At 36.1% G+C, this 17,536-nt stretch overlaps 1 protein-coding gene across 3 annotated transcripts in view; it reads right to left on the reverse strand.

Annotated features, from left to right (window-relative positions):
- The window catches only part of scat (VPS54 subunit of GARP complex scat), a 181,425-nt gene that overhangs the window by 104,766 nt on the left and 59,123 nt on the right, over nt 1–17,536 (reverse strand). For all 3 annotated transcript variants that reach the window (XM_069817917.1, XM_069817916.1, XM_069817915.1), the window contains exons 3-6: nt 10,830–10,952; nt 6,845–6,947; nt 2,243–2,433; nt 685–827 (exon numbers count right to left, since the gene is read on the reverse strand). In XM_069817917.1, coding sequence (XP_069674018.1) covers nt 685–827; nt 2,243–2,433; nt 6,845–6,947; nt 10,830–10,952 — 560 coding nt within the window. The remainder of the gene's footprint in view (nt 1–684; nt 828–2,242; nt 2,434–6,844; nt 6,948–10,829; nt 10,953–17,536) is intronic.

The raw sequence follows: 17,536 nt of genomic DNA on the forward strand, positions 1-17,536 counted from the left end.
CACATTCCATTGCTACATTTAGTATAGGAGGCATTGTAGTTTGAAACTAACTTTTAGGACTCAAATTTACTAAAATTAACACTAATCCACACACTACCTATGTATAATGTTTTAGTGGGATGTCCCACTTTTTAATTAGTATAATTTTGTGTTCATAGGTGACTTTTAAGAGTTTCAGTAGATATTGACAGATAGCAGATTGCCTTCGATACATTGGCATCAGAAAATTCTCATGTGTATCATGAGACATCACTTCACCCAGAAAAGGTTGGAGTGTGGTGTCACAGGATCATTGAAAAAATTTTATTTGAAGAAAACTGTAAATACTGACATGTATAAGAACATTTTTACGGACTTAGTGGAGCAGGTAGACGACATTGATCTTATGCAAGAATATTTTCAACAGGACAGCACCATATGCAACACCTCTAATGAAGTCATAGCACACATCAGCAGCTTCTTCAAGGATCATGTTACCTCTCATGGTTTGTGGTCTCCAAGATCACCAGACTTGACATCAGCGGATTATTTTCTGTGGGACTAGCTCATGGGAAGAGTCTACAGATCAGTATTAGGTATGTTGAAAACAGATATTTCCCTTTTTCTCTCAATACTTTATATAATGAGAAAGTATAAAGATTAAACAGTGACTTATACTTCATGTTATATCAAAAATCCTCTTACCTAAGCGCCTTCACAACAGTGATTGTTTGTGTTAACTGTTCCATAAGCGCATCATGTGAAGTCATTGCATGGAAGAATGCCTCCGATTTCTGCGCTACTTGTTGAGCAATTTGCACTTCGACAATGTCCAAGTAATGGGACAACTGAAAACAATAACAACAAAATTATATATCAATTACATGAAAGTATTTTCCCTGCAGTCTCAACCCTTAAAGATCTTCGTCATGAGATTCGTCTCTGAGAGATTTCACCCATTTTTATTCGAGCACATGATAGATCTCTCTTCACGTAGGGTCAGCATCATTTCGGAAACTCCACATGACATCAATGGATAACACACTGAAAATGGGAAAGCATTTATATCCTACAGCTTTCACTCAGTGTTAAGTTGTCCGCCAGTAGATAAGAAGGCATTTCTTTACAATTGCATTACCAAAGATAAGAGGTACGATACTTGGTTTCTAGTCGAGTCATACATATTGTGTAACAGAACAAAAATTAAGTGGCAACGCCAATTTCACACTGGAATATGGGTGGAAAGTTGCCGTGAAAGTAGAGGCTGGTGGAGAGACAGGATTGCACGCCTTGCATTTAAGCTTTTGGTAGGTACATAGAAAGAAAATTTTCGTAAGGTCGAGTATCAGTTATAGGTTAGGTTTGGTTAGTTCAGGCTTTTAGTATGCCTTGCATATATGCATTTTGGTTGGTAAGTGGGTATGGACAGATATCCGCCTTCCTTTGGTAATGAAATTGTAAGGAATTACGAATAAAAGATTTAACTAAAAATGTAATAATCTTTTCGATACTTATAAAATGAGAAAAGTGATAACTGGGTATAAAATAAATAACCAAATGCAAACAAAATCCCATGCCATTATCGACACAAAACAAGTGAATAATATTTGGAGAACTGTTAAACTATTGTAATAAGATAAAAAATATGCTTTTCTACAATTTGATGGTGAAATATGACTTATTGCTAAAATATAGTAAAGATGCATTTATATGTTCAATGAAAATCATGTCATTGTGTTCAGAAAAACTACCAATGTGCTTTTTGTAAAAAAAAAAAAAAAAAAAAAAAAAAAAAAAAAAAAAAAAAAAAAAAAAAAGCAGGACAAAAATATAACATGTGACAAAATCCAAGTCCTTGCTATCATACCATTGTTCCTGAAAGGTCTCTATAGTGAAAAAGGAACAATACAACTGTAATGATCATGCCATTTTTTCTAAATAGTCTCTGTAGTTTACTACTAGGGCATCTTCTACAAATTAATCAATTTTAGTGCTAAGTTAGATAACGATTTAGCAAATCATCTTAACAAATCATCAGCATTTACAGGAGCTTGTAAGATATTTCAGAACGTATTATTATTATTATTATTATTATTATTATTATTATTATTATTGTCTCGACCAGTCAAACTGTCACCAGCCATCACTCATTGCTTCTGAAAAGCATCTGAAGATGAAAAAAACTCGAATACATATAAATACACGTTCAATGGGAATAGAATTAAAATCATTTTGAACATTCACTGATTTATTCTGTTCTTACCTTTTCTTGAAGTAGTTTCTCTGACCGCTGCGTACTTCTTACTCCTTCACCATTGGTAACTGGAGACTGAGGCTCTTTGGAGAATGGGTAAACAGCCTTAAAAGTATCCACGTTGCTGAGATCAAGGTTTGGCTGCAGGAAGATTTTTGGAATGCTACTCACATCAAACTGATTCCTTTCTGGAAAAATTGCTGCAAAATTGACGTACATTAAATGTATTGTAGGACACCAACCTGTTAATGGTCATTAAATAACACTACAAATATATATAATTAAGATGAAAAAACCAACCCCAACACCGTTTTTATTCACCACAAATTGCACTTAGAAATTCTAGAATTTTAACTCCGATCTCTGGTGTTGCATGCTTTCGCCAATGGTATTAACAAGTTGCCATATTTAGCAAATAAAAATAAGAACACTCAGTTAAATTCTAATTCTTTTGAACTTTGAATATTTACATTGAGATAAAAGAACAATACTACATGCGGCATAGTCATACTAAAATTAGTCATTGTTTATCTTAATATAAAGTACTGGTTTTTACATTACATGCCTCTTTCTTTAAATTGAGGCATCTAGTATATATACCAGTCAAGTCACAAAATCTAAGAAAATGAGTTTTAATTAGATATACTGAAAGTAGTAGTTTATCTCTATCTGGTGAAACAAGAATTTGCTACCAAATTGGCCATATCGCTGTATTACAGAGCACTGAATATAGGGTCGTGCAACAGAATGGGCCAAGTCTTTCAACCAGAGAATTCAAAACCACCCATGTCAAGGAGCAACTTAGCGTCATCTTGCTGCAGTGTTTTTTGTTTTGTGTTCTATATTGCAGGATTATACAACAATGTTACCACATCAGTTAACAACATATATGCCTATTCTTGAAATACATAATTGTTTTATTTCTACAATGATGGCAACAAAAATTCTCAAGTTTTCCATTGTTGGTAACACAACTTCCCGAGTTATCCATCACTATGTTATTAAGAAAAGTAAAACTATAATGACGAATTCGTTTAATTTAAGAAAATATTAGTCTTTTCAGAAGCTTTAGAATTAAAAAAACAGGTAAAACTGAATAAAGTTGCAACAGAACCAGCCAAGTCAAAATTAAAAATAAGGAAATAAAAAATATTAATCACGAAATGGATTTTAAATATCAAGGTAAACTAAATGTACAACAATTAACTATACAACAATGAAAAACAACTTTATTGATTAGCATGGACCTGCCTCTGAACATTTTGCTCAATACTGAAAAATTTGCCTTCAGTGATACCAGACAAATGTGTATACTGCCTGAGCTATGCTAGTGGTCCAGTTACTGTTTTTACTCTGTTGGATAGTTTCTAAACACAAATTCGAATGAAATTATCTCTTAATTAATAAATTTAGTTATATTTTGTTTGTTTTCACAGTATGAGGGCAGATTGGAAAATAACGCACAATTTTTTTCTGCGTTGGTATTGCAGATGGGTGTTGATATTTCACCGAGATATAGTTTGAAGTTTCTACAACAGACGGAATTTGTTTTGGATGTGCAGCTCTAGCGAGAGAAGCGTGAACTATGCAACAATGATGGTGCGCATGTTACTGTCATCAACTTGTGAAGAGCAGTGAAGTGTTGTGCGATTTTTGTGGGCTAAAGGACATAACCCGAGTGAAATTCACAGGGACATGTGTGTGGCATGTACAGGGAAGACTGTATGGACCTTAACAACATCTCCAGGTGGTGCGCATTCTTCGCAGACAGCTGTGAGAACCTTTGTGATTTGCCACGTTCCGGGCAGCCGGTAACAGCTGCAACCCAACGGAATGTCACAGGCATTGAAGAGGCAATTTTGACAACCAGCAGATCCAAGTGCGAACCTTATCTCAGCAGTTCAATATTTCATAAGGTGTGGTGTACGATATCGTGCATGACACATTGAAATTTCATAAAGTTCGTGCCCGCTGGATGCCTAAGAACCTGACAGACAACCATAAGGGCCAGCGAATGATGACATGCTTGGACCACTTAAGGCGTTATGCTGCAGAAGGGCATGACTTTCTGAAAGGAATTGTCACTGGTGATGAGTCCTAGGCATACCACTACACCCCCGAAACAAAGCAGATGTCTGTGGAGTGGAAACATGCTGCTTCCCAGTAAAGAAAAAATTCAAAGTGACGCAATCTGCTAAGAAAGTGCTTGTGACAGTGTTCTGGGATATGCATGGTGTTCGTTGGTGGACTTTACTAAACACGAGACCACTGTGAATGCTGCAGTCTACATTCAAACATCGGTAAAGTTGCGTCGTGCCCTTCGTGACAAATGCCATAACATTAATGCTGACGATGTCAAACTTCATGACAATGCTCGCCCCCATGTTGCAGCTTCTGTTCGTGATAAAATAAACATATTTGGTTGGGAGGTGTTCCAGCATCCACCATAGAGTCCAGACCTTGCACCATCAGACTTTCATCTGTTTGGTCCCATGAAGAAATTCCTGGCCGGCCATCACTTTGCGACCAATGCAGAAGTGCAATCAACTGTCTGCAGATGGCTATATTCCAAACGAAGGACTTCTATGAACAGGGTACACTGGAACTGGTACTACGATAGGAGAAATGTGTTGAGAAACTTGGCGCCTATGTAGAAAAGCAGCTAAAAGATGTGAGTTCATTTGTGTATTTTTTATTTTTGTTTACCTATTAAACGTTTTTTCTTTTTTCAATTATTGTGCGTTATTTTCCGATCCACCCTCATAGCTAAGTTTTTCTAATATATATGTAATGTGATGAATTCTATTACTTATGTGTTTAATGGCTTAATCAACTGAATTGAATTGAATTGTTAGTAGACTCTAAGGTGCTTTTTGTATTGTTCATGCTTCTCTACCACAAGCTAAAACAGGTTGAGTACAGATTTAACAACATTCATGCCTTAGCAATTTTCTGTCTGCAGCAACTACATTTAATCACGTCAGCATTCAGAAGTCCTTCATAAGTTTCTCTTGTCACTGGGTTTATACTGCCAAAAATTAATATATCTTTATAATCTATGTCGCATTTTCTTCAGTGATAAAAAAGTCCGTTCTTCTCAATCAATCATTATTGATTTCCCTCGTTAAGTTATTCTTCCTGTACCAGAACAATGGAAGGAGTCCATAATTGTACCTATTTTTAAAAAGGGGGACAAAACCAACTATTGTAACTTTCGAGGAATATCACTTTTGTTGACGTCGTACAAAATTTTGTCCAATATCCTTTTGAGAAGATTAACTCTGTACGTAGATGAAATTATTGGGGATCATCAGTGCGGTTTTCGGCATAATAGATCGACTATTGATCAGATTTTTTGTATTCGACAGATAATGGAGAAAAAAGGGAGTATAAGGGTACAGTACATCAGTTATTCATAGACTTCAAAAAGGCATATGACTCAGTTAAGAAGGAAGTATTATATGATATTCTTATTGAATTTGGTATTCCCAAGAAACTAGTTTGATTAATTAAAATGTGTCTCAGTGAAACATACAGCAGAGTCCGTATAGGTCAGTTTCTATCTGATGCTTTTCCAATTCACTGCAGGCTAAAGCAGGGAGATGCACTATCACCTTTACTTTTTAACTTCGCTTTAGAATATGCCATTAAGATAGTTCAGGATAACACAGAGGGTTTGGAATTGAACGGGTTACATCAGCTTCTTGTCTATGCGGATGACGTGAATATGTTAGGAGAAAATACACAAACGATTAGGGAAAACACGGAAATTTTACTTGAAGCAAGTAAAGCGATCGGTTTGGAAGTAAATCCCGAAAAGACAAAGTATATGATTATGTCTCGTGATCAGAATATTGTACGAAATGGAAATATAAAAATTGGAGATTTATCCTTCGAAGAGGTGGAAAAATTCAAATATCTTGGAGCAACAGTAACAAATATAAATGACACTCGGGAGGAAATTAAACGCAGAATAAATATGGGAAATGCGTGTTATTATTCGGTTGAGAAGCTCTTATCATCCAGTCTGCTGTCAAAAAATCTGAAAGTTAGAATTTATAAAACAGTTATATTACCAGTTCTTCTGTATGGTTGTGAAACTTGGACTCTCACTCAGAGAGAGGAACATAGGTTAAGGTTGTTTGAGAATAAGGTGCTTATGAAAATATTTGGGGCTAAGAGGGATGAAGTTACAGGAGAACGGAGAAAGTTACACAACGCAGAACTGCACGCATTGTATTCTTCACCTGATATAATTAGGAACATTAAATCCAGACGTTTGAGATGGGCAGGGTATGTAGCACGTATGGGCGAATCCAGAAATGCATATAGAGTGTTAGCTGGGAGACCGGAGGGGAAAAAGACCTTTAGGGAGGCCGAGACATAGATGGGAAGATAATATTAAAATGGATTTGAGGGAGGTGGGATATGATGATAGAGACTGGATTAATCTTGCACAGGATAGGGACCGATGGCGGGCTTATGTGAGGGCGGCAATGAACCTTTGGGTTCCTTAAAAGCCATTTGTAAGTAAGTAAGTAAGTTATTCTTCCTGTACCTAGCATGTTCAATTTGTGTGTGAAGATAATTAAAGTACAACTTGGAACTCACCAAGAGATCTAGCTGCCCTCAGATTCGGGAAGTGTTGTAATAACTCATTGTGAGAACTTGGTTTAGGAGCAGAAGCATTCATGCGAGCATGCTTGTGATATCTCTGTGAACACACAATCAATGCACAAAATAAATCATTCTAGTAGGTATCAGTAGGAGCTCTGCACGTGCAACAGAAATTGTATGTATTCATGTAACAAGTGAAATATGTCCATATTTCGATACTGTTTCAATACCGAGTTTGCCCAGCTAAGGCAAGATGATTCATCATTGTAACATCCAGAAGTGCTCCCGAGTTCACTCAGTCCTCACAATGAACAGAAAAACTTGCCATTATATTAGAGAGATCAGCGTGTGTGATACAGCATGCAGGACTCTGCATAAGCAACAGCATTAAAATTACTGCATAATACAATTTTCATACAATTATAACATTTTCATTTACATCCACATCGTTCTTGTGTGGAAAAATCGAACTAATTATCAACAATGTATTATAAAATTGCATTATAGAATTCACTGCCTGTCTTCAAAGTAACTGAAACTAATTTCCATATTTGTACCAAATGCACGTGGAGAGTTCCCACGCTGCAATAAGATAACAAATCACATTAGGTATCACAGCCCCATAATAAATTTCGCGTCGAATGTTTGTTTACACGAATAATTTTCTTATCTGTATTTCAGTATAGTAAATAAACTGATATTAAATGCAATGTGCTTGAAAAGTGTACACGTGTTTAGTTAAAACTAACAAATAAACTGATACAGAGAATAAACACCTTAGAAAATAGCTCACATCTCCATTCATCTGATAATAAATACACTGGTGTAAATAACAAGAACCCTTTCATACAACTCAAATCTTCAGCTCACACTGATAAACTGAGAAAAATAACAAGTACACATGCATACAATCCCTGTGTGCCAGCGCAAATAAAGAAACAGCATCATTGCATGGTATAACACAATGAGAGGAATAAGAGATGGTGGCCCTTCTGTTAAAATAACACCACTATAATAGTGGTGGAATATAAAATAAAATTATAGGGAGTAGCACTAACCTGGCACCCTTAAAAGGAATCGCCACTGACCAATGATAAGCCACTATTGCTTTACATGATACAATGTTAGTTGAATACTGAAGAGTCGATTTTCCATGCCAGATACCAAGTTTAAGACTTGGTGAATATACCTCCACTGGAAACTCAGTGCTAAAGAGCAGGTTTACTATTACACAAACACAGCGCTGACTGTGTTTGTGATACTTGTAGTGAACCAAATGGAGAGAGAGCGATTTTCTTTGAGTTCTCTCATTTTCAACAATACAAATTTTATTTCTTCAATGCTCTCCATTTTACCCTACTCTTACTTTAATTTTAGTGTGATTTAATTTCATAAAAACAAATAGCCACAAACATAGTTTTCAGGATATTATTTTAATGTACTGAAGTACATATGATATTTCCATGCAGATATTCTGCATCATCAAATCCCGGCGCCGGAGAGAATTTTTCTCCGTTCCATTACTCTTTCATCGTAGTTTTCAGGAGTTTAGAATTTTGATAGGAGAATCCTGTATACATGAAATGTAGAAATATCTGAATAACATACGTCTAGGACGTAACAAACAAAATTTGTATGGAACTAGAGATTAGGCTTAAAGCCTGTTCCGGTTTCACAGTGAGTCCTTCCAACATTTCCTTGGTCTCTTTTTCCTTTTGGTCTATATGTTAATATTCGTTTTGGAATTCGGTTGCTATCCATTCTCTCTAGATGTTCAATCCCCTGCTCTCTGAAATTACGAATTTTTTCTTCCAGTGATACCACGTTTAGTTCACTTCTTATGTCTTCATTCTTAATTCTATCTTGTCTAGTGGAACTCTTGACCTATCTTAGGAGCTTCACTTCAGATGCTTGCAATTTCTTTCTGTCACTGCTTTGAGAGTCCACGTCTCTGATCCATATAACAGAACTGGTACTGCTGTTACATTATAAAACTTTATTTGTGCGTCTTTTCTAGCTTTACCCTTCAGTGTTCTATTTATTGTACCACATATCTGTTGGAACATTTGAAGTTTGTTTCTACCTTCACTTGTGTGTTTGTAAGTGACTTCACATCCTAAGTATTTGAAACTAGTGACCTGTTCTATAGGTGTATCATTTAAAATAATTTTAGTTCTGACACTGTATTTTCCATTAAAAGGCATTGTCTTTGTTTTATGTGCTGAAATTTTAAAATTATACCTCTCACTTATTCTTTGTAACTGATATATTGATTTTTGTAAATCATCTTCACTTTTATTAATTAAAAACTGCAAATAGCATTGTCTTAATACTAAAATTAGGAGTAATTTTAATACCATTAGGTGATCTATTGTTCCATTCTCTAAGAATGTCGTCCATATAGATTAAAAATAAACTTGGTGAAATACCACAGGCTTGTCTTACACCTTGATTAATTGGAATATCCTTGCTATATTTGCTGTGTCCAATATTAATGCTAATTGTCGTGTTTCTGTAGATACTTTTCAATACGTTTATGAAATGATTAGGATAGCCTCTTCTATACATTATCTGCCAGAGTTTATTCCTATCAACACGATCAAAAGCTTTTTCATAGTTAACAAAGGCCAAGTGAGTTTCTAAATTGTACTCTCTCCGTTTCTCAATTATCAGTTTTACTGTAAAAATGGCATCTGTACATGAGCGGCTAGTCCTAAAACCATTCTGTTCTTCCATTACTAAAACTTCTAGTTTTCTAGTTATTACTCTCTGATATTCGAAATTGAATCTATGAATTTAGTGGCATCACTACTATAAACAATTTTGAAGTAAAGCTGTAAAAACAAAAAACTACAGGTGCAAACATATGAGTATGTGTAACAACGCAGAAATGTTTCATACATGTAATTTTGTAATTTGCAATATTTAATGCATTACATAACGAGTATACATGTAATTCATTTCTGTCCAGATTTTTTTCTTAATTCTACACCACTGTCCCTGAAATATGTAGGCTACATTCGATGTGAAGAAATGTGGGAGAGAAGACTGTTTGTAGTGTTCCAAATACACACAATAAATTGTCTGATAGACTTATCTAATCTTTTGTAGGGAAACCTATGTACACAACGTTAGCTGACTCAACACTGTGGATGAATGCAAGTATTATAATGGAAGGAAGAATTTGGAATGTTCAAATAGCTCGTAAAAAGTCGAAAGAAGGATTATATGAATCACACATAACAAGGCTATAATCCAACAGAATTTATAAGGAATGAAATTACAGAGAGAAGAATGGTAGAAGAGGAACAGATATGGAACACTCATTATAAAGTCTCTGTTCCTAAACTTTAATATAAGTTTGCTCATTAACATACAGACATGTAGAAGCCGCATACTTCTTCTATCAGTTTTATAATATGATAGATTGATAATTTAATGTTTATTTTTATTTTATTGGGTTATTTTACGACGCTGTATCAACATCTAGGTTATTTAGCGTCTGAATGAGATGAAGGTGATAATGCCGGTGAAATGAGTCCGGGGTCCAGCACCGAAAGTTACCCAGCATTTGCTTGTATTGGGTTGAGGGAAAACCCCGGAAAAAACCTCAACCAGGTAACTTGCCCCAACCGGGATTCGAACCCGGGCCACCTGGTTTCGCGGCCAGACGTGCTGACCATTACTCCATAGGTGTGGACTAATTTAATGTCCTTCGGAATAAGTATTATATGACTTTCTCGTGTTAAATTCTATCATACCTGGTTACATGTTTCGACCTGTTATTGGTCTTCTTCAGAACTGGACCAGTTTCACTTTTTTCATTCTTTCCAATCCTCTCTTCTTTCGCTTCTTCTTTTTTTAGATTAGGATTTTAAAAATCTTTAGAAGTTTCCTACATATACAGCTCCATAACCAAAAGCGAAAACTTTTATTACGTGAATATAATTAATAAATAACTTGACAGACTGATGCTTACCCTTGCAATTTTCCGGAGGTAGGATTCAAAATGAGCATGATTTATATCAGGTAGATAGTGGGGCTTCGGAATGTCTGATTTCTCCACAAAGCTGTCTCCCCATGTCTTCGTGAAGAAGTCCCTCTGAAACACAGGGTCACACAGTTCTCAGTATATTATACTGTATATTAACAGACATTTAATTCATGGGAGATTTTCAGGGAGAGTAAGTAAGTAGATAGGTAGGTAGGTAGGTAGGTAGACAAATAAATAAATAAGTTCTGCATTTCACAATTAAACACCTAATTAACATAATAATAATAATAATAATAATAATAATAATAATAATAATAATAATAAAAATAGTAAATAATAATTAACATCATCACCATCAAATATATTATGGATTATGCCGTGGGCCTGTTTTTTTTTTCATATAGTTAACTCTATTTCTTCTTCATGTCTCTCGCAATACAATAAATTGGATATCTAGAGAACCTTAGTATTGAAAAACTTGAAGGTATTGTGAAAAAATAGTGAGAAATAGTAGAGTTTAAAAAGTCACATTTGATGCACTCTTGTTCGGACACCTATTACAAGCCACATGGTCGTCGAAGACTTGAGAGATGAATGCTGAAGTCAATGCGAATGGGGGAAAAGGGAGGAGAAATATTTAAAAGGTACGCGAAAACGCGTCCTTGCTAGGGAGTTTGGCTGAAAAAAAAACTGAATATGTGATGCCAGCTCCAAGCCTGTTGGCCACTTGTCTCATTCTGAGTTTCAACGTTCCACTGAAGGAACTTTGGAGAATTTTGAAGGGGAAGCTGAAAATGGACATAACTAATAGTTACCATATAAGGGGGGGGGGGGAGAAGCATGACAGAACAGCATCAGGACAGGAACACCGAAAGATGTTAAAAGCCTGCGCACTAAAGCTGTGGTTTCCAAGAGCCATGCATGTCCCACCAGGTAATGTGGAGACCGGAATTTCGTTTCCACGCAAAGATCTCTCTTATGGACAATACGTTATGATGGTTTCGAATTGCCACGCTGTTGCATACACTCAGTCTGCACAATATTACATCACGGATCGCATGAATAACCGGCAACTGATCCGGCATCTGATGGTAGGATTGTTACAAAAATGGCATCTGAGTTCAGCTAAGACTGGCTGAAAAATTTATAGGCTACATTTGGTACAGAATCATTCCATATTATACAATTTATCGAATAATAATTATAAAAACATTACATTAAAAGAGAATGTGTGGCAGATGACTGGGAAAACCTAGTAAGTTTACTGTAACTTAATAATTTTTGATAGGTTAGGCTATTCTGGCTCTTTAATTTAGTGCAAAACTAAAAATATACATTTCATCAAGTAGTCAGAAATAAGTTACTGATGATTAATTTAAAATAAAATAAATAGAATTAACCTTAATTTTGATTTATGTTACACTGCTTCTGCATTGATTTGTGTTAGATCAAACATGCTGATACCTTTTATGCGAGATTATTTTATAACTTAACTCTTTGAATTTCTACAACTTTATTTTGACATAATTAACAAACATTTTTCTTATACACTGCTGTTTCTACAGTAAATAGCTGAATTACAAGTAATAAGCTTAATACTATAATTTCATGGCTAACATTGATAAAACAAAGGGTAATAAAGGTAACAAAATGTTACTATTTAAAACATCACTATTGTATATGGAAAATGCATTTAAGCTATATAGTTACATTATTATTAGAATTTCCTCTATATCTGCCTCGTGTTCTAACAAAGAAATCACTGTTACATCCATGTTGTCAGACATCTTGACTAAAAAAACAACGCAATGATACTGTTACAAAAACCAGTCGATGGTAGGCCTATACAGAAAGATCTATATTTATGTCCAACTTTTTATTCGTTTATCACAAGTAAACTTTTTAGCATGACAGGTTCAAAGTAGCATGAATTAATAGTCCAGTCATTAGGATTGCTTAAAATTCCACCAATATTAAAATTCGATGTAAGCACCAGCATTATTTGCTGCACATTTTTTTCAGACGTCGCTGAACGTTCTGCACTGCTCTCACAAGCATTTCATTTGGCACCTGGCCACACTCCTCTCGTCTGACCATAGAATGTGTCGCAAAAGGTTAGGTTCCTCTTGAATCCATGATAGTAGAGACTCCACTAACTCCATTCTGATATCACAGTCCTCACATGACAGAGCTTGCACAAAGTGTGGCTTCCATGGCCACCAATTCATTTCCTTTAGCAACCGCTGCACGGACCCATAGGATACACCAGATTCCAGCTGGTACTATCAAATAGATTTCTTAGGACCTCCTGGAAGGCCTCAATAGCGACTGCTTTGGCCTCCTCTGTGATCACTGTTTTTGGTCGGCCAGCACCCTTCTGTTGTGTAACTGAGCCAATGTGAATCAAGTTGGTGTGAAGTCTCTTGACGGTCTTGTAGTCCAGAGTCGCATTTTTTCCTTTCACCATTCTCCACCATCTCTGCACCATAATTGGGGACTGCCACACCTCCATTCGAGCAGCAATTCGTGTTCGATCGTACACAGAGTCTTGTTGCCATGGTTAATGTTTTAAGATTTACACTACATTTTTCTGGTTACATTAAATGTTTCAGACCGTACTGAGAACACAATAAAGTAAAATAAAATGACAGCTTCTTTTGTACTGTTAATGATATGGAACATGGTACATTTTAGCAGTGGAATGGGTCACTACTACAGTTTTGCTACTTCGTTTCGCTACTACAGTGTAATCAAAAGTTGGACATAAATATGGGTCGCTCTATAGACACAAAGCATCAACAGAATTTCACGGACAGTGCATCGATCCATGGCCCTTGGAAACCACTGCTTAAGTGGAAACTGCTGCTGTCCTTGCAAAATGAGGGTTCCGAGCCCTCAACCTGAGATACCAATAAAACTTAATAATAATAATAATAATAATAATAATAATTCTTTACTTATACTGGCAGAGTTTAGGCCATAGGGTCTTCTCTTACACTCTACCAGGTCACAAAGTATACGAACAGTTAAAATTTAACAAAAAGTTAAAGAACAGAATACTAACATATATTACAAAAAAAATAATAATAATAATAGCATAATAAAATCGACACTAAACAACAAGACAATAATACCACAATAGCAAAAAGAAAGTAAAATAAATTGGAATATAGTAAAAGCAACTCATTTAGTATAAATGAGTAATATGGAAAACGTAAGAAGAATATAACAAAATGGAATGTAATAAAATAATAATAAAAAAGAAAAGAAATACGAATATTAAATAAAATTCACAATAAAAAGGCTATGATAATAAATTCATTGGCTGATAAAGGGAACAAAAAGGGGAAAGGAAGGAAAGAAATATATAGCCTATATTTTTACAAAACTATCGCAGAGAAAAGGGCTTATAACTGAAAGGAATCTGAATTGAAAAAGTGCAATTTTAATTTATTTTTGAAACTAGACAAAGTCCGATAGTCTCTGACATGTTGTGGTAGAGAGTTCCAGAGATGAGCTGCAGAGACGGTGAAAGATGAAGATTAGAAGGATGTTCTGTGTTTAGGAATGGAGAGTGTGATATGGTGTTGTGAGTGAGTATCTATTTCTTGATACGAGGACAAATGTTGAAAACGAGAAGCTAAGTAGCTAGGGTTAGAGGTTTGAAGAATATTGAAGAGTAAAGTGAGAGAGTGAATAGTTCTTTCACTCTCTGAGATGGGCCCAGGACAGCATATTTAGTGAAGGTGTGATACGGTCAGATCTACGGATGTTGCAAATAAATCGAACACACGCATTATGAACACGCTGTAGTCTGTCAGTCTCATGTTAAGGTCAGTGTAGAGTGTCACAGTAATCAAAATGAGGCATCAAGAGCAACTGCACTAAATTCTTGAGAAGCAACGGAAGGAAATTTCGAATTCTTTTTAGTGCGTGAATTTTCATAAGAATTATTTTACATGTGTGTGTGTGATTTGAGTATTCCAACTTAAGTTTTTGTCCATATAAATTCCTAGATTTTTTACTCTACCACTGTAAGGGATAATAGTTTCATTCATTTTAACAGGAGATAAGTCACCTGTGTTTAATTTACTTAAAAGTCGTTGATGTCCCATTATAATTGCCTGTGATTTCTCTGAGTTCAATTTCAGTCCAAACTTTTTCGTCCAAGAAATAATTGATTTTAGGTCATTGTTTACTTCATTTATTGCGTAATTTAGTGCCGATATAGGTGCAGAGATATATATTTGTAAGTCGTCAGCAAACAGGATATGTCTACAGTGTTTAATAGATTGTGATATGTAATTTATGTAGATCGTAAAAAAAGTAGAGGTCCAAGAACTGAACCCTGTGATACACCTGCACCCACGGTACGCCAGGAAGAAAAACGATCACAGACCCGCACACATTGTTGGCGTACTTGAAGGTAGGAGGTAAACCACGACACTGAACTTTCTGATAAATTATGGGCTCGGAGCTTGCATAGTAACAGATCTATGTCAACTGAGTCAAAGGCTTTGCTGAAGTCAAGAAGTGTCAAAATGGTCAATTTTTGTTTATCAGAGGCTTCCCGTATGTTTTCCGTAACTTTAAGTAATGCTGTATTTGTGCTATGTCCAGTTCTGAAGCCTGTCTGATACTCGTCAAGTAAATTGTGTTCGTTCAAGAAGTCCGTCAATTGTTTGTGAACAATGCGTTCCAGTGCTTTTGACAGGTTGGGCAGGATGCTTATAGGCCGATAATCATTTAGGTTTGAAGGATTATTATTTTTAGGAATGGGACGTACATAAACTTTTTTCCATAGGGTCGGATATGTCGAGGTCATAAGCGAGGTATTAAAGATGTGCGTCATAGTTGGCAATATTACGTTTATGATTTTACGCAGTATAACAATTCTGATGCAGTCAACTCCTTCAGCGTTAGTACTTACCCGTTTTATAGCTTTCTTTACGTCTAAGTCTGTTACGTATGTGAAGTAAAATTTCTCGCTCGTTTGACAGGTCGTGCATTCTCTGTTCTCTCTCCTTGGGGTCAATTGGTTGTGAATGTATCATGGTAAAATGGTTATTAAGAGCGTCCAGTGAAATAGAAAAGTCGTTTACTTAGTCATTCTGTCTCCCTATGCCCATTGTTTTCAAGTCTCGCCATAGTGCTGATGGGTTTGAAGATGGTCCAATAATGTCGTGCATGTGTCGAAGTTTCGAATTTCTTATTTCTTGGGTAACTTTGTTACGTAATTGTTTGTACTCAGATTGTCTTCAGATCTGGTCCTTCTGTATTTACGGTAAGCTGCGTCACGTTCGGTCATCATAGTGCGTATTGAGGAAGTTAACCATGGGGTCGCTGGTCTTTTCACTCGTTTCGATTTCAGTGGTGCGTGTTCATCGTAAAGTTGTGTAATATAATCATTAAAAATCGAAACCTTGTCATCTAGAGTGGGAGTAGTTCAAATTGTGTGTCTGGGAATCATGGTTCCGTCTGACATTAAAGCTGTCTGGTCAATGCGTCTCAGGTCTCTATATGTCACTGTTTTACGAATAATTGGAGGGTATCTGAGGGAATAAGCAAGGTAGATAATATGCGCAGAGATTCCCGGTGCAGGTATTTGTCCGTGCGTCAGTACTTTGTCCCGGTTTGTTGTAGCTATTATGTCCAGTAAGGTCTCAGAATGCGGAGTGTGGTGAGTAGGATTGAGGGGAAGGACTATCAAGTTGCATGCTTGGAACATTGTCAATAGTTGTGTCGTGCAGTTCGATTGGGTGGCAAGCAGATTTGTATTTAGGTCGCCCATTATAATTGCGTGTTCATAATGAAGCAGATGGTTTATTAGGGGCTCTTCAATATTCATTATTCTATTGATGTTTGGGGGTTGATATATTACGCAAAGGAGACATTTTTGAAAATATACGGTTATTTCAATAAAAAGAATTTCAGGGGCTGCAGAATACTCACTAGGAGTAGAATATATAATTTTGGGTTGTAGATCTGACCTAATGTATGCCCCGAGACCTCCACCACCTTTATTAGTGTGATCATTACGCAATAACGTGTAGCCGTCTATGTTGACTAGAGCCGAACAAAGGGAAGGTTTTAACCAAATCTCGGTTAACAATAAGGCATGAAGATAAGTGGGGAAAATATGTCATAGAACTCGTCGAAGTGGGCTAATAGGCTTTGAGTGTTAATGTGGGCCAGCTGTAGTGCGCGAGGGAGAGAGCGGATTTTAGAAGACTGGTTTGTACCTGGAAGTTGACTGAAGGGCATGCACTATTGTTTGGGGATGAACAGGGGTCGTTGTATTCCACAGTGTCAGAAACTGGCGGACCATTTCTGTTTCTAATAGTAATTGCTGCCAACTTAAAATCTTATCTAAGCCAAGAAACAAATTCTCTACTGAACTAAAATGAAATAACTAAAACTACTAAGGATAAGCAAAAATAAACCTTAATAGCATTTTCTGATAAGAAAAATAGAAAAAATTTAAATCTAATTCAATAACAAGAGAAACAATGAATGAAACGTTTATGTAGGATACCAAGAAACACGCACTGACTCACTGTAGTTCATTTTTGCGGGTGAGTCGCCTCTTCGTATCGCCTGTCTTCACAATTATTGCGCCATCCTGTGTCCATACGTTCTGCAGACCGTACTTTGTGATTCAGTCCTTCAACAGTTGATGTCGCACATGCGTC

Source organism: Periplaneta americana, chromosome 2, assembly GCF_040183065.1.
Source record: "Periplaneta americana isolate PAMFEO1 chromosome 2, P.americana_PAMFEO1_priV1, whole genome shotgun sequence".
NCBI classification, from domain to species: domain Eukaryota; kingdom Metazoa; phylum Arthropoda; class Insecta; order Blattodea; family Blattidae; genus Periplaneta; species Periplaneta americana.